This window comes from Psammomys obesus, unplaced genomic scaffold (assembly GCF_907164565.1).
Source record: "Psammomys obesus unplaced genomic scaffold, mPsaObe1.curated_primary_1811, whole genome shotgun sequence".
Classification (NCBI taxonomy): Eukaryota; Metazoa; Chordata; class Mammalia; order Rodentia; family Muridae; genus Psammomys; species Psammomys obesus.
Genome location: NW_026596091.1, coordinates 4,107,496 through 4,130,344, shown reverse-complemented (window position 1 = coordinate 4,130,344; position 22,849 = coordinate 4,107,496). Strand labels below are relative to the sequence as shown.

Sequence of the window (22,849 nt, the reverse complement as noted above, 5' to 3'; positions counted from 1 at the left end):
TCCACTGATAGGGGAGGTTCTCCTCTTCTTTCTGATCTTAGTCTATCAGTTCTCATCAAAAGTGGCTGCATTGTCCTCTACTGTGGCCTGATAAGGCTGCTCCCCCACTCAGGGGGAAGTGATCAACGAGCAGGCCAATCAGATTATGTCAGAGGCAGTCCCTCTTCCCATTACTATGTAACCCACTTGGACACTGAACTGCCATGGGCTACACCTGTGCAGGGGTTCCAGGTCATCTCCACGAATAGTCCTTGGTTGGAGTATGGGTCTCTGGGAAGTTCCCTGTGTTCAAATTATCTTGTTCTGTTGCTCTCCTTGTGGAGTTCCCGTCCCCTCCAGCTCTTATTATTTCCCACTTCTTACATAGACCTGGAAAGGATCATCCTGAGTGAGTTGTCCCAGAAGCAAAAAGACATGCATGGTATATACTCACTCATATAAACATACAATATAGAATAAACCCACTAAAATCTGTACATCTAAACAAACTAAGCAAAAGAGAGGACCCTAACTAAAATGTTCAATCCCCATCCTGAAAGCCAAAGAGGATGGACGTCAGAAGAAAAAGAAAATAGGAAACAACCTCGGAACCTGCTACAAAGGGCCTCTGAAAGCCAGAAGAAAACAGGAAACAACCTTGAAACCTGCCACAGAGGGCCTCTGAAAGCTTCTGCAGTATAGACTGTCAAAGCAGATGCTGAGCCTGATGGCCAACTGATGGGCAGAGTGAATGGAATTCAACTAGCATTTAAAACAGCTATCTTTACAGCTTTTTTAAATACATGTTTGGTTTAAGCTGGTATGTGCACACACACACGCACACCATTCAACAAAAAAAGTGTATAAACTCTGTGATAGAATGCTTTGCCAGCAAACATGAGGCCCTGGATTTGACCCACAGCACCACCAAAAAAAAAAAAAAAAAAAAAATCATGAAAACATCAGTTAGATATGAAAGAATACGCCCACCTCTGCTTTCATCCATTTATTTATATTTTATTTTCAAGTCAGTGGGATGTGTACCTCATGATGTATTTATAAGTATGTTATAACTTAGAGTGATATCTATAACTACGTGATCCTGAAGGTGGTGGTGCATACATAGACATTAGCAGACTGAATATGGGCACTCAGTTTTCTTTCCTACTGCAAGGATTTTGTGATTCAGATTGGATGCACACTGATGAGCCATTCCCAGTGGACTGGCTTAGGAGTGTGTCGCTCCTGGGGGCTGCACAGACACCCCATCTACTGATCCTCAACAGCTGGGGCTAACACGAGGAAAACATCCATCAAACATTCCTGGTACGTTCATCTCAGACCAGCAGGACGGTGGGGTCAGAGAAGGGAGTGTGCTTGGAATGAAAATAGACAGGGAAGGAAAAGATGGTCCCGGAGGCGGAGGGGGGAGGGACGAGCAGCCTGTGTAAGGCAAGAGCATGGCAGTCTTCGAACTTTCAATGAAAATGAACCCTGTGGGTGACTGCAAGCAGAGTATGATGTTTGCTGTTTTTGAAAACATCACTAAATCCTACAATCCAGCTTTGACCCAGAATGTATTTTTACCACCATCTGTTTGCTTTTCCTACATCTCAGGTATCTGTAAATTTGGAACAAAATGCCAAAGTGCATAAACGTATCCCCTCAGCAGACACAGCTATACTAAACAACACACGCTTGATTCTCTGACATGTTCATTCTGCATTGAGTCATTCTGGTGTAGCCTTGATGGTGTGTATAGCTTCCACTAGTTGCTTGGAAGCAGCTGCAGCACTCCAGTGCTTAAATATGCCACCGTGAATTTAGCCGTTCTCCTGCTGGTGGACCCGTGTGTCTTTCTAGTGTCCCCTTACAATGCTCATGCCTCAGAAAGTCAGCTTCTGTGCTATCTTCACTCTGATTTCACGTGCTGGCAAGGACTGTGGGGTCACATACTGATGATTCCATCTGCAACTGTGTTAGACTGTTAAATGTTCTCCAGAGTCATTCTGCAGTGTGTCGAGTTCCTGCTTCTCTACATTATAGGATGAATCCCCGGAAACAACATCTTCCGGACATGATGGCGCTTATGCACACATGAACCCACAACGACTGTGATGGCTTGCATTGATCTGCACAAGTTCACAACCAGACTAAGTCCCAGCACTGAGGAGGGAAGTGGACCCGAAGTCCCACCCAATAACCAAAAGGCTATTTGCAATTGATACCCTCTGGAAAAGTGATGTTTTCTCCAGTGGGGTGTCACTGGGCGTATAAACCTCAGCCCTAGGAAGACTTCATGCCCAGGAGTAACTGGCCAACACAAAATGGACTCCCAGGTTTTTGTGTTATGGTTTTGTAGTTGTTGTAATAGTAGTATTTTCATTGTTGTTGTCCTTGCTGCTGCTGCTGGTGGTGTGTGTGTGTGTCTGTGGCCTTTTTATTTCCTTTTTGGGTTTTCTTGTTTTGTTTTTGGCTTTGTTTTTTGGTTGTATTTTTATTCTTAGTTTGGTTTGTTTTTTGAGTGAGAATATACATTGGGTTGTATAAAGGTAGGGAGGATCTGGGAGTTGTGGGAGGAGAAAATATGATCACAATATATTGTATAAAAAATTAAAATAAAAGAATTTCTTATCCATTCCAAGTTTTCTAAACAGTTTTATTTTCCTCCCATGAGCTTATGTTAAAGTAAATGACCATGGAAATGTTTTAGCTCATTTGGTTTATTTTTATGTATTTTGAATTTTATTCTTTTATATTAAACTAATCTTGCATCATTAGAATTAATCCTAATTAATTATGGTGTATTTTTATTTTTGAATTTGAATTTGCTAGCACTCCATCTAACATATTTTATAAATTACAATCATCTCTAATTTGTTTCCTTTTAAGCATTGCTAGCTTCAAAGAATGAGCTACATGGTTTTTTTTTTCTCTTCATAATAATTTCTGGCATTTGACTTTTAAATAAAATTCAGCCAGCCACAGCTATGAAACCTTCTTGGAAGGCTCTTTGGGAACAACAGGAACTTTGAATTTCAATTGATCCATGTTTTAAATTTTGCTTATCATGTTATAATAGAAACGCAAACTTGATATCTGTCCTGACTTCTGACACAGATTTCTTAAAAGGTAAGACTCTCTTTTTATTTACTTATGCTTTTATAACAACCGTGTGTGTGTGTGTGTGTGTGTGTGTGTGTGTGTGTGTGTGATCAGTGAGCACAATATAAAAATCATGATACTGAAAATCTGCATTTAGATGCAGGGATCCTACAGAGGGTATCTGAGCTCAAACATGATACATGTTGTTCAATATACGCTACGCACTATACAGTATTTGACATAAAATACCTCAAATATGGTATATGATAGGGAATAAAGCAGAGGATATACAATAGAACTATAAGAGAGACATCTTAAAGTCTTTACGCTTCTGCCAGGACTTTACCACTAACACACACACACACACACACACACCTAAAACCCAGAGGAAAACGGAGTGCCCAGGAGTCAGCTTTCAGCGAGCTTGAGAGCCAGATGACTGCCACATGTACCACAGCCCTCCACGTGGAAGGACTTGTAAACCCCTTTAGGGAGTTTTGCCTTTCAAGGGTCTTGGCACACTAACAGAATGGCCTCAATAAGTGGGTTGTGTAAATGTCCTTCCCTTCCCTTTCTTTTCCTTACCCTTCTATTCCCTTCCCTTTCCTACAAAACCCTCCTTTGAGCCATGAACTCCATTAGTTGAAGTCTTATGAGGCCGACAGCGTAGTTCAAATGGAGAAACAGCTACGGAAAGAGAACACTGCACATGCCTTATTTAGACCCGGCCTCTGCTCCAGCGCAGAAGGAATCAGCAGAAAATCAGGCCGTGGTTTTTGACTGTGTGTTTTAAGTAGGCCATGTTTTCATCTTCTCTACGCTGGCCTTTCTCTTTAATCTTAGAATGTGAGTTTACACCTCTGGTTGCTACTTGAATTCTATTTCCAGTCATTGTATCCTACTTCTGAGTAAGCACCAACATGGGTCAAACTCACAAACTGTGATGGAGTTTTTGTTGTTGTTTGATTTTGTCTTTCTTCTTTCCAAATTTTTCTTTGTCCCATAGGATGGTTAGTTGATTGTTGTCGGATGGTGAGTTTGTTTGCATATTTGTTTGTCTGAGACAGGGTCTCAACCATGTAGCCCTGGCTGGCCTGAAACTACTAAATTTTGGAAAGGGAAGACTAGAAGGTAAATTATCTTGAAATCATCCCCTAAAACCTGTCAGCTCCCTGGGACTTAGCAACTGAAACTGTCACTGAACTCTAGGGTCCTGAAATTCCCTTCATGGCAAATAGGAAGGGCATGGAAACATATGGAGTGCTGACAGTGTGTATTTGTATGGAAAAGCTTCTTTTTCTCAGACAGTCCTGCTCTTTTAAACAAAGCTCAGATAAGGCTACATCTGGGATGCTGCCATGGCTCCATGACAAAGGAAGTGGCCTGCCAGCCATGGCGACCATCTCTGGGCACACATGGCAGTCACTCAGAGAGCCACAAATTCGCATCAATAGGGACAGACATTCACATCAGCCATTAGCAATCAAGGAGTAAAGGCAGCCTGCTAAAAAGCCACACAGCGTTCAAATTTTTCAGCGCATGACTTTTTCAGTATGAAACCATTTATTTTTTGTATCGATTATTGTAAGACGAAACTATCATGCTCTCGATTGTGACACATACAGGGAGTGAAAAGGCACCTGGCACAAGTTTCAATTCTTGTTAATCAAATGAGTCTTGGTGTACATAGCTATACACTCACAGAACAAAGATAGCACACGATTCTCATACTCAAGGTTCTACAGGAGGTACCTTTCAAAATCCTTATTTTAGAACTTAAAACACAAATGATTTACAGTTATCATGAAGGAATAAATGTCCAGTGTCGAGCTATGAAGTGCAAAGAGAGGACAGAACAGGTACCCTAGGCCACGGGATGACACTGCATACTCACACTTCTTTGAGGCGCGCCTCTCTCCCACAGGGTAGCACTGCTCACAAAGGGAATGTAGCAAAAGGGCTTCTGGAAAAGAATAAACAAGGCTTTTAGCCCCAATTCAGACACCTTAACCACTAAGAGGTGACTTTTAAGAAGCTCATAAGTTAATTTATCCTAACATGGCTGTACACACTCTGAGTACCTGATAATAAACAAAACACTGGCCCAGCTGCCATGGGAACCATGGAAAATTCCAAATGCAGTTGCCACCTTCTAGAATCCAGATGAAGTCATCTGTAAGAACTTTAAATTTAAAAAAAAAATTATGATTTAAAATTAAACTGGTATTCCCTTTTCTGTAAGCTTTTGACATATGTTACATAGTCATGAGCCATCCCCAACTGATCTACCCAAAACCAGCCCATATAACTAAGAACATTAATATGAAATAAATAAGCCAGGCATGGTGGTGCACGCCTATAATCCCAGCATTTGGGGAGTAGAGGCAGGTGGATCTCTATGAGTTTGAGGCCAGCCTGGTCTACAAAGCAAGTCCAAGGCTATACAGAGAAATCCTGTCTAGAAACAAAGAAATAGGAAGGAAGGAAGGAAGGAAGGAAGGAAGGAAGGAAGGAAGGAAGGAAAGGAAGAAGGAAGAGAGGGGGAAGGAAGGGACAGAGGGAGGGAGGGAGGAAGGAAGGAAGGAAGGAAGGAAGGAAGGAAGGAAGGAAGGAAAGAAGAAGGGAAAGAAAGAAAGACTACTTGGTAGAAGTCAATTTGGAACTGTGTGTTATGCAGACTTAACATGGCATAAACATGCTCGAAACAAGTGTGCTATATCTACATGATTGCTCAGGGCAGCTGGAGAAGGTGACCCAAGGACCTGATGGTGGGAGAGAACCTTGACATTTTACGGAAAATGTCAAGCCTTAATAAGATTATATCAGGATTGGTTTTCTGACTTCTTGTTTTCAATTTGATGGTTTTCATTTTAGTTAGTCACAGTATCCAGGGCCCTGACTTATTACCCGGTATTTGCTAAACTTAATCTTGGTACCTTAAAGAGTGGGCCCCACCAGGCCCAAGGCCAGGATAGAAGTATGCATCTGAAATACAGCGGCCCTTCCACTTTTCATCAGGACTTAAAGATTTTAATTATTGGTTTAATTTTATCTGTAGATGTATGTATCCAAGCATATGTACATGTACCATGAGCATGAAAGTGCCCATAGAAGCAAGAAAAGGGTATCTGACTCCCTGGAATCAGATATAGGGCTATCTGGAAGGTCTAAGTAGTTGTAAGCGGCCCAGTGTGGGTGTCAGGGATTAAGCCCGGGTCCTCTGCAAGTTCTCTTAACAGTTGAGCATCTCTCCAGCCCCAGGTGATCAGGATTGTAATAGGGATCATTACAAAGACTCGTGCAGGGAAAAGCAGTAAAGTTTAACGTTATGGGGAGAGAGACAGGTACACGCAGATTCAAAGGTGGCAGATGGCGTGGACTTGTGAAACAGACTTTCCGCTCAACACAAAGGGAAGAAGAAATGACGGTCTTCCTGAACCCAAAACCAAGACTGAAGGATGTGGGCAGTAAAAAGTTAAGATGAAGGTGGCAGAAAAATAATTCCTGGAATCTAGAATAAATATATGAGTGAGTAAAAAAGATTTTCAGAACCCTGAAACTGAGGATTATAAATATATAATATTATAAATATATAATATTTTAACAATATGGTAATTATTTTATCATTGTTATATTTTATATTTATATCTATTACAAAATTTATATAGTATAATTTGCATGAATTTTAAAGTGTAATATATAAAATTATATGAATATATTATGTAATTAAAAACTTGTTAGTATGTATCATAAGTATAGGCATGAGTATGAACCCACACAGTCAAGCAACATACACGGTAGCCCTGGCGTCAGTTCTTTATGTGACAAATATACTACAAACAGGACTAAAGAACGCAGGAGATCCTCCCTAGGATCCCCAAATGAGTTGCAACACGAAGCAGGAAGGAATCTAAACTACCACCATTTGCATGCTAGGTGAAGAAATTATTTCAGATCTCACAACATAGTGAACAGAACAACTTTGCTGATAGCTTAACTCTGTGTTGAGTTACCAGGACACATACGCAGCTTCCAAACCCAGATGTCTGGTTTGACCTAGAAAACCATCCTAATAAGTACAGGAAGGAGAGACTCCTGCTTGAAGGACCATCAGGTGAAGAGGCAGGCCTGTGCCAGACATGCATCCCAGTTTCCCTCTTCAGTGAAACCTCTACACTCACTCTAACCATGTACTTTCATGTATCTGGGGTTTCCCCACCAGGTAACCTTTGCCTGAGGTGCACAGGACCCAACATACACTGCTCTGACACTGATTTCAATGGAGAGTTTTCAGTGCCGCTGTTCAAGCTCTGCTCATGTCAGGGTCACAACTGGGTAACATCACTCAGAGAGACCATGACGGACAAACGGTAGCTCCAAGATGTGCAGAGCAGCACCTGAACGTGCACAGAGCAGTCCTATGAGTTGTACTTTCCAAACAATAAGGCTCCATGGCAGCTATCCACCCCTGGAAACCAAATACATTCTGGTCTGAAAAAAGAAAAGAAAAGAAGGAAAGAAAAGGAAAGGAAGGGAAAAGAAAAGAAAGGAAAAAGGAAAGGAAAGGAAAACGGAAAGAAAAGGAAAGGAACAAAACAAAAAAAAATCAAAACAACAACAAAAAACAGGTTGATTTGTTGACATACACCTGATATATAAATGACTGTGTATATTTGATATCTACAATTTGATAACTTTAGAGGTATCTACCAGAGAAAAGAAACAGCAGAGATCAGGATTATCAGCTCATTAGAAAAGCTTCTCCTTGAACCTTCAGATGTAGGTAGAATTTATTTTCAAACTAAAAGGTTATTGTAATAAGGAAGCCAAAGATGGGGGGGCTCGAAAAGAATAAAGTAGCTGGGATGTTCATTGTCATTCATTAACCTGATTTTCTAGTGAATGTGGCATTAGGCATTCATTAACAATCATTTGTGTTTATGTTGAGCGGCTGATGTATGATGAAGGTTGGTAAATGAAAGCAAAATTAAACCAGGGAATTCTGGACACTTATAAAGCAATTAACTTGTTTGGCAGTAATTACACATTGAAATCTAAATCAAGTGCATTTAGAAAGCCACAGGAGTTGCCACAGAAAGCAAGGTGCTTTGCTCCAAAACACCCAGAATAATAATAACAATAATAATAATAGCCCATGCTTCTTTAAACATGAAAGAGGAGGCAAAAATATAAGTGACAAGCAGAAGGCAAAGGTCTGATAAAAAGAAGTCACAGTCCACATGTTAGCGAAGAGGCAGGTTACCAAAAATAAGGATACATCAGCCTGTTTAATTTAGATTTTAAAAAATCCATTGTGAGACAATGCTGCGGAGACAGGTGTCAACAGAACAAAGGTTTGCTCTATTCAAGTACATGCTCAGACATACATGTGTCATTCACTGCATGACCAGTAAAAACCGAGCCTAAAGGCAGGAGCTCAGGTCACCACTCTATTGCAGTTACAAGTTTTTACGACTGACAACTTTTCTCTTCAGATTACAGCTAATGTGGCCTTTATTAAATACAGTATGTGGTTAAAAAATCCAGTCATTAAACACAGTCAAGAACTTTTCGGAAGTCAATACTGCCAGGCAGTGGTGGTGCATGCATTTAATCCCAGTGCTCAGAAGAAGAAGAGGAAAAAAGAAGAGATAAAGGAGGAGGGAGGAGGAAGAGAAGGAGGGAGAAAGAGAAGGAAGAGGGGGAGGACAAGGAAAGGAGGAAAAGAAAAAGAAGGATCAGAAGAGGAAGAGAATAAAGTGTTGGGGTGGCCTTAAGGAAGGAATTCAGGGAAAGATGACTGAGCTGGTTAAAGCAAAGCAAAGGAGCACAAAATTCCATGTAAAATTTATCATCAGAAGTGCCCCTGCAGAGCTACATACAAACTTGCTTTCAGATGGCAAATCACAGTTTTTAGAATTTTCAATCCTCTAAGATTTAGTGGAGAAATGGAAAGAGGCATAGTGTGTGTGTGTGTGTGTGTGTGTGTGTGTGTGTGTGTGTGTGTTTCTTCTTAGAACAGCAAGAAGATGATGAGGCTGCAAGAGGAAATCTTTAGATGATCCCAGAGGGCTGACTAAAGACACAAAGATTTTCAAGCTTGTGTCAAGGTCTAGATCACCCTCCTTTAAAAGATGAGATGTGACAAATATCTTCACAAACAAAGGTTTGCATGTACTTGAGGGTTAGTAACCAAAAGAAAAGTTCCCAGGAGGCTCTACAAAGGGCAGCTGGCCTTGTGGAAACATTTGCAAAGTTCTTGGGTGTCAACAATGCTAAAAGCAAATACTTGCTTTCCCCCTGGGATTGGAACAGAAAGCAGAAACCAGGAGACAGCTTTTGAAAACCCTAGTTAGGGGATTGAACTGCACCAAATAAAAAGATATGTTTGCCATGGTGGATACTGTTTTTTTTTTTTTAAGCTGTAGGTTTGATTATGAGAAAATCCTTTTATTTCTAGGCGTAGAATCAAGATATTAAGTTCAAAGACTCATTTCTCAATCATTTGAACCCCCTTTAAAGAGCTTGAGCACCCTTTCACCTAGTCAGCTCTAACCTAACAGGGAGTGTTTCACTTGAGGTGTTCTGGGTTGGCAGATTGCTTCCTGACTTAGGAGGCACCTCAGTGCCTACCAGCACATCACTTTATAACCTCTGCAGCTGTGTCTGGGTCTTCCTAGCCAGAGGCATTCGTATGTCGGGGGTCAGGGATCCACTCTTCCTGGAGCAGCTGTTATGGACTGACGGTTCTTAATCTCAGTGTACAGCCGAGGTCACCTGGGGTTCACTGGTTAAGATGCACAGGCTAGCGCAGGAGGTCTGGTGTGAGCCTGAGACCCTGCTTTTGTATCCAGCTTCCTGGTGATGTGATTACAGACCCTCTGACTCCTACAGTATTTATTGCCTTAAAGAGGTTATAACATGCCAAGAATGGAGGAACATGCCTATAATCCCAAAATTTGGAGGCAGAAGCAGGGGGATTGCCAAGAATAATCTGTGCTGCATAGATAGCCACTAAGAGGTCATCCAGGGCTACTTAGCAAGACCCATCTCAAAAATAATAAACAAAATAGAAAAGATTAAGACTAAAGATAACTGAAGCCTTGGAAATAGATAAATCCCCTCTGTGATGAGAGTACTAGAAAGTATGATGGACCAGGAATTAAGCAATGCCCACTAGCTATGAAGACATGCTGTAACCAAGTACTGGCTTTCCAGCTGTCACAGCTATGGCCAAGGTGTCTCTGTCCATTCGTCTGGTTATTGTAATCAAGATAGGTATTGATTCACACAGTAGTGTGCTCAGCACCCACAAAGTAGAGTTAAATGGTGCACAATCTTCATGGTGCTTCCCAGAAGCTCCAAGGCCAGCAGGACAAAGGCCCTGATGAAAAGCTGAATGGAGTACCCGAGGAAGTCCTCCCCCGAGACGTACAAAGTAGAAACACGAGGGAAAATCAGGGACCACTTCTTGAAGGATATGTCCCTTGAGATAAATTTGGAAGCAGAAGCAAACAGAGATTTAAGGGGCAGAAAGGAAGTAAAATGGCTGTTGTGGGGAACAGGCGCTGGCAAGTCTTCTCTGGAGACCGTTCCAACCATGTGTTAGCTGCTGAGAATAACAATAATAGCTCTGTCCCTGAAAGAGCTCCCTTAGCCTTCATCTAAGGTACTCCTGGATGTCTGCTATTTTTATCAAAATTTATTCTGGAGATGAAAAAGCTGAAACCTAAAGAATTTCGCTCTATCCCAAGACAGTATAATTACTGAGAGGCTGGGATTCCAAGATAAGTCTGCCTAGGACCCATATTCTTCTCACGGTGCCCTGGTATATCGCATGAGTTCCTCAGAAGGTCTAGATTGTGAAGGCTGAGGAAGCCTGTGAGAAGAGAAGATGTCAATACTGGGCTTTTTAAGTAACTATAATTTTATTCTCAGTTATTCCTTATAGCACCTTTATCTTTGGAAGACCTTAACTTTGAAAAGTATAGTCAAAACCCAAGAAAGACAGAAACTGGGCCAAGGAAAGCATTCACAGAGCTACCGTTAGCCCTGTGGAGCTCTAAATGAACTTCGAAAAATAAAAAGCATGGCACCCTCTCCTGGCATATATGGCCTTCTAACAAGACATGGCTTGGGTCAGTAAAAACTACATTCCAGAAAGATGGAGAAGGGGAAACATGGGCTGTGTCAGTCCACACTACATTTAGGAGTTCCGCTGTGAATGCGGAGCAAGAGATAAGAAGTCAGACAGGGCAACGGGTCAAGCGCTCACTCTACAGCACCCTAAATAACTAGAGAGATCCAGAAAAGCTTAGAAACAGAGAAAGGGGTTGGGGCCTTGGAGGTAAGGAGGGAGGCTTAACACTGACAATAGTCAACTTTAAATCCAAAAGAGTCAGTTCCCAATTCTAATCCTCTCTTCAAGGAAGACAAAATCATCTTAAGAATAAGTAAGTCTGAGTCCCCTCTGCATAAACACACAGGCTCCAGGTTGACTAGAATCACTTAACTCTGTGCATATCACGATTATAATTGATTCTTCAATTGCTAATTGTCAGCCACTGATTCCAGAAACTCAAGAAAAACAATAGAAACTTTACTTAAATGACATTTTTGTACCTGCTGCCTCTTTTGACTAAAGCATTAGAAGGAAGACAAGCTGCTTATTCAACTTTAGATGCCCATGGTCAACTATGCAGAATCGAAAACTGAATATTCTTTGCCAACATCTGTTTAAATAGTTCTCTATCAAACAGCACAAACATGCCTTTACAATACCCCTTCTTTTGGCTGAGAGAAAATCCAAGAAATGGACAAATTACACTATGTACAGCCAAATATCAGCAACTTCATTATAAGTCATTCATGATCATTATTTTCAGCATGGCTACATACAGCAAGCTTACAATAAAGGGCCTGAGCAGGACTCTTGGGGCTGGGGGTTTGTGACTCATGCATTCTATCTCATCATGTGGTTACCGTTTCAGAAGAGTCATTGAATTTCCAGGAACCAGCCAGTCTGGTCAAAAGAAATCACAAATCCTTAACTAACATATGCTAACTTTTCTTTGAGGAACAAAAGAAGCATCTTTGTTTGTTCCTCAGCAGCAAACACCCAGCCATCTCAAAGGAGTCCTTTCACTGGCCATGTTAGCAGGGAAATTCAATTGTATTTAATTAAGTTCACCCCCCCCCAAAAAAAAAAACTGCACACAGAAGCATCAAAGGGGTTATCAGGGGTCAGATGCCTGTCATGACTTTCTGACCCTCCCAAAATGCAAAATAAAAGATTGTGGTATCCCTGCTGGCAAGATGGGTTTGCACGTTTGTGTCTCTGTCTTTCTGCTTTAATCTAATAGCAATCAGCACAATGTGGCCACTTTTTTCTGAACAATAGTATGGGCAGAAGTTAGACTTAGAGCGCTGCAAGGGGGAAGATGGAACACAAGAGAAGCACACTGTGGCTTTCAGAGCTCAATAAGAACATCACTTACATAGCCATGACACACACACACACACACACACACACACACACACTTGAAAATCTGCTTAACATTCATTGTGGTCAAAATGGAAAGATGTGTGCCTCTGAAAGCTCATATTCAGGAACTATTTTCCATGGTCAACTTCACCTTAGATGCTTTTGAAGAGATAGATGTGTATGAATAAGGTTTCTTCTTTATCGGAAAGTAATCTTGGGGTCTGGCCAGGCATTTATCAGCTCTGTAACTTGAAAATCCTAAATATTTTTGGTTCCTTTTCTCCAAATTTCATAATTTTCCCATTATACTGGGCACTTAGGACCATAACCAGAGTTCTAAAGGTTTCATGGAAACCAAAGATATGTTAATTAAACTGAATGTTATTTAAAGTCTTAAATGTCCGATTACAAATGAATCCCAGGCCTGATACTCACTTCCTGAGACATTTCATGTTTAGAAAATTATATTTTTAAGTTATATGATTAAAAAAAAAGGAACCTAAGGATCTTGAGCCAGAAGACATATTACAGTTCATGTAACTCAGCATCGCAGCTGAGGCTTGGATCTCCAGTCACATTTCCACCTCACTATATCCAATCTGTAGTTAGAACTTGCACAAAAATTTCAAACTTGCTGTTTCCTACGTCCATTTAGCTACAATCCTCATAAGCAAAAATTGAAAGCAGAACTAAAAAGAGACTCAATGTTGATGTCAAGTGCCTCAATTTTTTAATTCTAGCTCTGTAGCCAAATTAGGAACTCAAGTAATACACTCAAGCACCTACTCCTGTGAAGAAGATAAACATCCATTATCTTTGACTTAAGATCACTGGTGGCTCTGTGTAACTTCATTTTTGCAGTGGAACTGTTAGGTCAGACAACTGAATCATCTTTGAGGCAACCACTGCCTGGAAATCCTTCCAAGCTTTCCATGAAAGGTGTCAAGGCTGATGGCGTGGTTGTCATTCCTCAAGCAAGCTCCGGAGAGGATGGGGACGTGACACAATGTATATCTTCTTTTTGTTGTCAGTGCTTTAAAAGGAATTATAAGAGGACATTTAAGAGGCCAGACTGTTTCCAGCCAGAACAGGATTGCAGAGTGTGTGGGAACAGGAGGCTACTTCCAGAACGGATCTTGTCTAGGGTTGAATGCAGCTGGCCTCTGCCCTTTCTGATAAGAAAAAAAGGCGCAAAGTAGAAGACTGTACACTTATATATCTTCATCCTTTTGAAAGCCAAACCAAAAGGAGAAATAAGTGGACTCAACAGTTCCTATGCTCATCTCAACCACTGTAGAAGAAGTGTGGTCTCTACCCATACAAGAAAACTGATGAATGACTACATGACCAGATGAATTGGCAGGTCCAAGAAACACAGTTACTAAATAAGGTGGATTTGGACCAAGATCTGCATCCAAATAACTTCCAAGCCCAGTCCAGTCACTTTGATTATGGAATTTAACTATTTTGAGAAAACCTGCAAATACCATATTTGAGTTGTTTCTCATCTCCCATTCATTGGGCAGCACACAGCACATCTGCAGATTCACTTGCCATCTATTTTACCAACCCAAAAGACAAGTAACTCATGCACCACAGAGTTAAAAATCCATCTATCCCTTTTGTTAATAATCGTATGCTAATAGGGATATATTTAATCCATTTAAAATACTTTTTGCTATTGTGTGTGTGTGTATATATATCTATATGAAGGTATGCCTACATGCCCAGAGACTAGAGGCTTCAGATCACCGTGGAGCTAGAGTTCTAGATGGCTGAGAGCCCCTGACATGAGTGCTGAGATGCAATTTTAGATCCTCTGCAAGAGTAGTATGAACTCTTAACCACCAAGTCCTCTTTCTGGTCCCTATTTAATCTTCTTACTCAGCAAAAACTTTAAAATAAGCGATAAACACAGGGACTCAGTGTTCTCTTCGTGATGTGAAACTATAGCAATGTAGTCTTCCCACAACAATCCCCTTTGCTCAACATGATATCAATAAATATTAAGAAATACAAAGTTAATATCTGAAAGTAAAAATTGATATGAACAATTATTACTATAGTCTTAGTGCTTCCGTCCTTCCTAAATTCATGCATTGACATTCCTAATACCAGTATGTTGGTATCAAAAGCTGGGCCTTCAGGATAGGACTTGGCTTCATGAATGGGATTAAAGATCTCATAAAGTCCTGAGGGGACATTTTGCCCCTTCTATCATGGAAGGACACAGCTATAAAGCAGCATATTCAGAGAATACTGAATTATCCAATGTCTTGACCTTGAACTTCAAACATCCAGGGCTACTGTGAGCAATGAATTTCTATATTTATATTAGAAATTATTTATTTATATTAGGTATTATTTATATATTACCCAGTCTGATAACTTTGTTATATCAGTCTAAACAGGCTATGACAAGTACATACACACACACACACACACACACACACCAGCTGGGGGTGGCAGAAAGCAATAAAGATAGAGTAACTTAAGAACACATTGCTGCCGTTCCATATCCCACTTCCACTGTGACTACTATTCATAGAAAGCCTTATATGGACCCTGCTGCTCACAGTCTGGGAGGCCAATGCAGCAAGCACTAATTACTGTGCTTGGAGTTTGTTGAGCTTAATTAAGTAGACTACACTTACACTCAGGTGTATGTCACATCTAGACTTGTTACCAAGGCAACAAAACACCATCTGACACCCCAAGATAAAGCACATATTCTAGAATTCTTTCTGCAGACTAACATTTAAAGTCCAAATTTTAACCTTTGATAAGCAAAAGTAAAATGTTATCATTCAAAATCAAAGCTAGAAACACACTGAACACCAAGACTATGTTGATTTAATTTTACTCATTTGAATGCTAAGTATATGAATTCAGCCAAACAGTAATGACCAACCAATGGTTCCGCAATGCAAATATATGCTGTGTGTTTGTCGATAATACAAACACACAGCATAATACAAACTGTAATAACTTTTCAGAAAGACAGCTTCTTCCTACCAAACAGAGCTTTGGATGAGGATGTAACGCAGTTGGTAGAGAGCTTAGCTAGCATGTAGGAGAGCACGCAGGAAACCTGCACTGAATACAACAGGAGGAAGAGGGCGGCCTGCAGTCCCAGTGCTTGGGGGTGGAGAGGAGAAAATAGGAGATTCAAGAGGATCATCCTTAGTTACTGTGAGTTTGAAACCAGGGCAGGCTGCATGAGCCCTCATCTCAGAGTGTATGTTTGAGGCTACAGTGGACTTGGCTTTCCTTGCTACAGGGCAGATGCGTTGTTTGTGGAGAAAACAGACTAAACTCAAGAATCTAATATGCTACATTGTCTCTTTCTGCCTCTGCCAACTCCATGACCTTTAGGATCGAACAACAAAAGCACACTTACCTAATTTCCAAGCAGCACTAAGCATTTTATACATGTTGACACATTTAATCACAGTCTTTGTTATAGGTGTTAGACCATAACCATGGCAAGTAAAACTCTAAAACTGGTAGTGGTGTGAGTATGGGTGAACATCATCATTAATATGGTGTCTTAGAAATAAACTCTTTGAACAATGTGAGGAAAAAGCAATCTTACACCAAACACACAATTACTAAAGGGAAATAACCAAGGTCAGTGAATGGTATCTACAAAATGTAGTGGAATTAAATAATTCTTGCATCATTCTGACTGCACAGAAGTGTAACAAATGCTGTGTGTGCTTGGTTTCTCGGAGACAAGAGAACATGGCTAGTAACTAGTGCCATGATGCTAAAGTCACAAAATGGCAATAAACACTCTATTTTGTTGGAAGAATTAGACAGCTCAATAAGACTCCTACATAAATTTCACAAAGATCAAAAGAGAGCAGGGGTAAAATAATAATAATAATAATAATAATAATAATAATAATTTAAGGGAAAAAATGTTCAAACTTTAAGTTGAAGTATTTGTGTTTGGAAAAATAAGCCTTTTCTTACAGATTCTGGTCAAATCTTTGACGTTAGTACACAATGGCACAACCAAACCTTCATACAGTCTCACCTAGTCCACAAATGTGTCATAAATAAGAGAGAACCCCCAGAGAGGCTATTCCTCAATAACTCCCACTTCCGTTCTATGTTTATCAGGGCAAAACAATACTTGTGGGATGATTTCTCTCTAGTAGGTCCTCTTTAGTCCTTAAATGTTCTCTGAAAATTTATGTCCTCTACAACCTATTACGCATAGCTTCACAGTCATCTGATAGAAAAGGAAATTTTAAAAAAATCTGGCAAGAATGTGGGATGCTACAGAAGAGAGATATTTGTAAGACATTACTAAAATTAAAAATCTCACATTCCCAGATGATAAGGACATTACAGCAGATTGCAGTTTACAGTAACTCAGTCAATGTGAAAACATACCAACAGGTCTACCCTAATTCAGCTCTCCATAGACAACAGTTCCAAGCTGCTTTGTGCTGTAGATCGAAGCCTTTCTAGGAAGGAAACACAACGAGCCAGCTTAAGCCCTAGCAAAAATGACCATTTCTATCTTTGTTGAGCTTGAAGATTTCACATTCACAATTCACCCTCAGGTGCAGCCTGGTGGGAGGAGCTCTGGCCAAGACTTTGTTTCCTAAAGTGTGGTCTTAAACTGTTACTGCCTCCCGAGTGTTCGGTTGTAATTAACTGATCCTGAAGAATGCTGTGACCCATGCCCCGGTCACTGTTAGTTTTTTTGTTGTTTAGCTTGGTTTGTTTGGATTTTTTGTTTGTTTTATTTGTTTTGCTTTTTTGGATTTTTGTTTGTTTGTTTGCTTTTGGTTTTTTGGTTTTATGGAGACAGGGTTTCTCTGTGTAGCCTTGGGTGTCCTGAATTTGCTTGGTAGACCAGGCTGTCCTGGAACTCACAGAGACCTGCCTGCCTACGCGCCCCTGCGCCTGGCTGCTGCCCCTGTGTTTAGTGAGGCAATGTCCAAAGCTCTGCTCTTTTGGAGCAGCTGTGGCAGGTGCACTGAAAGGTGCCGCAGGAGCAGCGCCCTGAGGCCCTGCTCACACCCACTTCCTTGCCACCTGCACTCTTCCCGTGCAAAGGGACACCAGGCAGCTCCAAGTTCAGCTCAAGCCTCAGGCTGCTTGTGCAGATCCTGACCGATGGCTTGACGAAGGCCTTCCAGCTGAATGAAGGATGCCCCACCAAATGAGGTGGAGTAGTGACCTTCCCCTTTAACATTGTGCCTCAGGGTTAGTTTAGGCCATAGTTGGAACTGAGAGCTGCCTTACTGGCTCGCTCCTCACAGGACATGGAATCCTCTCCTGTTAGTCTAGCCTGCATGCCCACAGTCTCAGCGATCCCACTCTGCACAAAGGCAGCTAAGAATAAGGGATGGGAGAAAGACAGCTCCCACTTCTAATGTCACTCAGGAGTAAACAGCCTATACAGAGTGAGATTAGCCAAAGGCATTATTGTCTGATTTTCTAGGCAAGCAAGAAGGCCTGTATCCAGCCAAATCCGGTAAGAGGTGAGGCCACATCATTGTCCCTTAAATGTGACATTCACTCCTCACACTGTTCCAAAAGAACAGCTCAGCCTCTCACACATGATAAGCAAAGAGTTGATTTAGCTCTTTGCTTTGAGATTTTATTTTTCCAGCCGACCTTCTGCAAAATATCACAGGAGCCTGTGACTCAAGCTTTACAGTAACATATGCTTTAGGAGTTTAATTTGGTTTTGAGCAGGATTAAATGTGCCAAAAATCAGACCACAAGATATTCATAATGAGGGACAGAACACAATAGTCACCTTAAGTGAAGAGTAATTATATAACAAGAATTCCCAAATTGCTTGATGGCGTTTTCTTGTGGAGACAGGCACAGCTGCCACGCTGAGTAAATGCCAAATTTTATTCTTTTCTCCCTGTTTCCAAGAAGAGAAATCCCCTCTGCCTTGTGCAGGCTTCCTGGTTTTTCTCCAGTGCATTCACATGTCCTCACAGGCTATCACTGGGGCAACTTGATCTTTTTCTTGGAGTACATCTTGGCCTTTGTACAACTGAGTGTGTAAGGTGTACGTGTGTGTGCTAGGATGTCAGTTTTGTTATAATTAAAATTTATATTAAATCAGGATCATGTATGTATATAAAAATGGATATAGAATGTTAGAGAAAAGCAATGTAAATGTTTAAAAATATTTCTGCTTCCAATATATTTTCAGTTGACCTGTTGAGCTGATAAAAACATTTAGAATATATCAGACTCTTCTATAAACCAAAAGGTTTAGTGCATCAGGGAGTCAGGGAGAGGGAGCAGCATGTAACATGGGCAGAGCTTAGTAAGGAGGAAATAGACTGTTTTTTCCTGGAAGCTTAGCGACCTTTGGGCAACATTGCTACAGAGGGGCTCCAATGGCCTAATTTTCAATGGAGCTATGCAGGAGTGACGGTCTCATGGATCTAAGACACTTCTGAAGCTGAAGAAAGCTCTCCGCCCTGCCCACAAACCCAGAGTGAATTCGCTCCCATAACATGATGTGCTTACGACTATGTGAAACAGCTAACTTGGGGTTTGCCTTATAGAGCACAAAGTTGGGAACGTAGCCCTGACACAGCAACCCTACACCTGATCCACTCTATGAAAAGGATCTTTCATTCTCTACTTCAGATTATTGTATTTAAGCTCAAGTTGGTGACCTCTGAGAGTTGAAGTGACTTCTGCTCTACCTTTCTGCACCCTGAGCACTGTGCTGTAGAGAACGCTTACTAGGTTAAATATGTATTTGCATGCTAGTTATATGAGAGATAGGACAACTGCTATGCACAAAAGCAACAGATTCATTTCAGGTTCCAGTTATTTTACTCAGAAAGGAGGTCTGTCCTTTCCCCGATCTTAAACTCAGACACACCCGTATCTCCCCACCAATCTGCCGCCCAAGTCTTTTCATGCCACCATTTAAAGCACCAGCTTAAGAACAACCCAGATATGTAAATTAATCTCTCCAACACTAAGGGGAAAGTCAACATTGACTGGGAACTAAAAACGAGAGCAATATGAATGCAGCTTCTCTTTCCTGTCCCTGAAATATGAACAGGATTGAGTAGTTTTAACTGGAAAGCCCCCTAGCTTCACTATGGCAACAGACTGAGAGCTGGAAGTGACCCAAATCTGAATAACTAGCTTGTAGCGACCTGTCTCTTGACTCCCTCATTCAGCCTTCAATAAAGACCTGGATTGACCTTCTAAAAGATAGTTGGACTTCATATTACTTCCCTGCTCAAAAATCACAAAGGATCTCACAACTCCTCGCATTGGCATGAAGGATGTTTACTCATTTATTCAAACCACCCTTTCAACCTCAGCCAGCATTGTCCCCTCTACATGCTCTTTCCCCCTTTCTCACAGGCCCCACTGTCGCCTCTACTTTCCATGCTTTCCCAGTGGGGGGCATTCATACTCTGAAGTTTTTCTTCAATTATCTGACTCTAGGTCCTAACCATAATGATCCAAGACATATTTACATTTACAGAGGCACCTGTGTGTTAGTCCATGCCAGTAGTTCCAGCACTGGGAGGCTGAGGCCAGACCAGCTTGGGCAATGCAGTGAGACCTTGTTTCAAAAAGCAAAAACCAACAACAACAACAAAGGAGTCAAAGAGATGGCTCAACACTTAAGAGAGTTGCTTTTCCAAAAGACTCAGGTTCAATTCCCAGCATCCACATGGCAGCTCACAAACATTGCATAGCTCCACTTCTAGGAGATCTGACACCTTCTTCTGGCTTCTGCAGGCAGCTGGAATGCATGCAGTGCACAGACATACATGAGACAAAATACCAATACATATAAAATAAAAAGTAAATAAATCTATTGCTTTAAAATAAGAACAAAGGCTTGGGCTTCAGTTCCAGTGACATGGCTAAATGAACCAAGAAGGTCGGGATCGTAGGGAAATGTGGGAGCTGCTATGGTGCCTCCCTCCAGAAAATGGTGAAGAAGATTGAAATGAGCTAGCATGCCAAGTACACTTGCTCTTTCTGTGGCAAGACCAAGATGAAGAGACAAGCCGTTGGCATCTGGCACTGTGGTTCCTTCATGAAAACACTGGCTGGTGGGGTCTGGATCTACCACACCCCTTCTGCCATCAGAAGACTCGAGGAACTCAAAGACCAGCAGAAACATCTACTGTTTGAGACTTGCCTAGTCTGCAATAAATGGGTTAATTTACATTTAAAAAAGAAAGAACAAAGAACTAAGTAAGTCAAGCTTCTGAGTACTTGGAAGAGAGAGAGAGAGCCTCATCTGTTTTTAGAATCCTCTCAATAAGGAGAAAACTTTGTACTGGATAGAACTTATGTAAGATTTATTGAATAGGAAATTGTAGGATTGACCGGGTTATTGGGTAAGAAGATAACAAGGGAATAGAGAAATGGTCGGACAGGTGAGCAATTAAATAGCTGGATGGACAAATAAGTGGTGTCGTTGCATAAGAGTCAAGAGACAGAGTTACATTTCACACTTGACAATTGAACAAAATTCTGAAAAAATCAATTAGCTGCATTATTCTTGGCTAATCCAACTTTGTTCATACAGATATTTTGATGTTAACTTTGTTCCTCTGTCTTATACCCAAGAGCTATTTATATGCGCACATGAAATTGTATTTTAATTAATGCCAACCCAGATCCAATTTTTAAAAACTATATAACCAAATTCCCTTTTAATCAACTACAAAAATAGTTTCTCAATAGTTATTGTTTGCAATACAGTAATCTTTATATCTGTGGAAAATATAGGTTTTGGAGCCATCAATATATGAGCATAGGTCTCCGAATGTCCAAAGCCAGGCCATGAAAGCCATACTCCAGCAAGCTGGTGCTGTTTGTCCTTAAGCACACAGCCTACTCTTGTCTACAGCTAAATGTGGTGACACCCTGATCTCCAGCAATTGGCAGATCTTAGGAGGCTACAGAAACAGGCATGAGTCACACCAGTGTGTTTTCTGAAACAAGCACTGGTGTATATAATATCAGCTAAGGGCAGGCTAGAAAAAATGCACTAAAAGTGGCTAGAGTGACATGCCAACATGGCTGGGGGAAGTCACATGCGGCCAACCCTAGATGAAGAGATACAGACAAAATTGCTGAGAGAGGGAGAACCAATCTTCTCCAAGGACAGGCCTACTGACAGGTTATCTAATCCTACCTGGTAAGCTCTAAACACATATACATCTGAGCAAAACTAAATGGGCTCAGCAGATTATATTTATTCATCCATAAGAGTGTGTGTGTGTGTGTGTGTGTGTGTGTGTGTGTGTGTGTGTGTGATAATAATTAAAGAGGAGGTCACAAATTTGAGAGGAAGTGGGGACAAAAGAAACGCTAAAGGCAATGGGCAGTGGTGGAAATGATGTCAGTATAGTACTCACATATGAAATTCTCAAAATAATTTAAATTTCTGATTAAAAATGATAAAATAAAATGTTATGAAGCTCATTTTAAGTATAAAATCTGCTTAATATTTTGTGTAGCCATATTGCACACCCTGCCTATATCTACCACTGTCAAAAGTCTGGAGTTTTTCCATATCTGCTGGTCTGAGCCCGTCATGGAAACAGAATTAAGCAGATGGGTCACAAACAATAAGGAGGGATAAACAACCCTACAGGCTTCCTAAAAAAAAGCCCAAATTTGGGTGTGAATAGAAGATAAATGGGGATTTGAAGCTACGCAAAGGGAACTATGCAAACAACAGAGGGAAGATGATCCATTCTACAGGCTGCCAGGACAGCACTTGGAGGAAAGAAATGTCATGGTAGAAAACAGCTGGAGAGAAGCAGGATTGGCCACTGACCCAACACAAACCATGAACTTACTTCAAAGGTAAGCACCTAAGTATGCACAGCTGTTGTTTGGTTGGTTGGTTGGTTGATTGGTTAGTTGGTTGGTTGGTTGGTTGGTTGGTTGGTTGGTTGGTTGGTTGGTTGGTTTTAAAGACAGGATTTCTCTGTGTAGGCTTGACTGTCCTGAACTCGCTTTGTAAACCAGGCTGGCCTCAAACTCTGCTTCCCCGAGTGCTGGGATTAAATGTGTGTGCCAGCATGCCTGGCTGCATGCACATTTTTTTTTTTTTTTTTTGCATGCACAGTTCTTAAGCATGAAGTTTTCAGACAACTACATGGTGTTACTACTGTTGTACGGTAATGGACCTGAAAGGAAGTTAGGCGTTAACCTGGGAGACAATGGGTAATCATTATTTTAAAACAAAAAAAAGGTGGAATTTCATCAAAAACACCACTTAGAAGAATT

At 41.0% G+C, this 22,849-nt stretch overlaps 1 protein-coding gene across 1 annotated transcript in view; it reads right to left on the bottom strand.

The window, feature by feature from the left end:
* Window positions 1-17,783, bottom strand: part of CUNH12orf42 (chromosome unknown C12orf42 homolog) — a 91,184-nt gene extending 73,401 nt beyond the window's left edge. Inside the window, exons 1-2 of the mRNA XM_055627786.1 lie at window positions 17,607-17,783; window positions 4,979-5,047 (exon numbers count right to left, since the gene is read on the bottom strand). Of these exons, the coding sequence (XP_055483761.1) occupies window positions 4,979-5,047; window positions 17,607-17,783 (246 nt within the window). The remainder of the gene's footprint in view (window positions 1-4,978; window positions 5,048-17,606) is intronic.
* Between the last annotated feature and the right edge of the window lie 5,066 nt (window positions 17,784-22,849).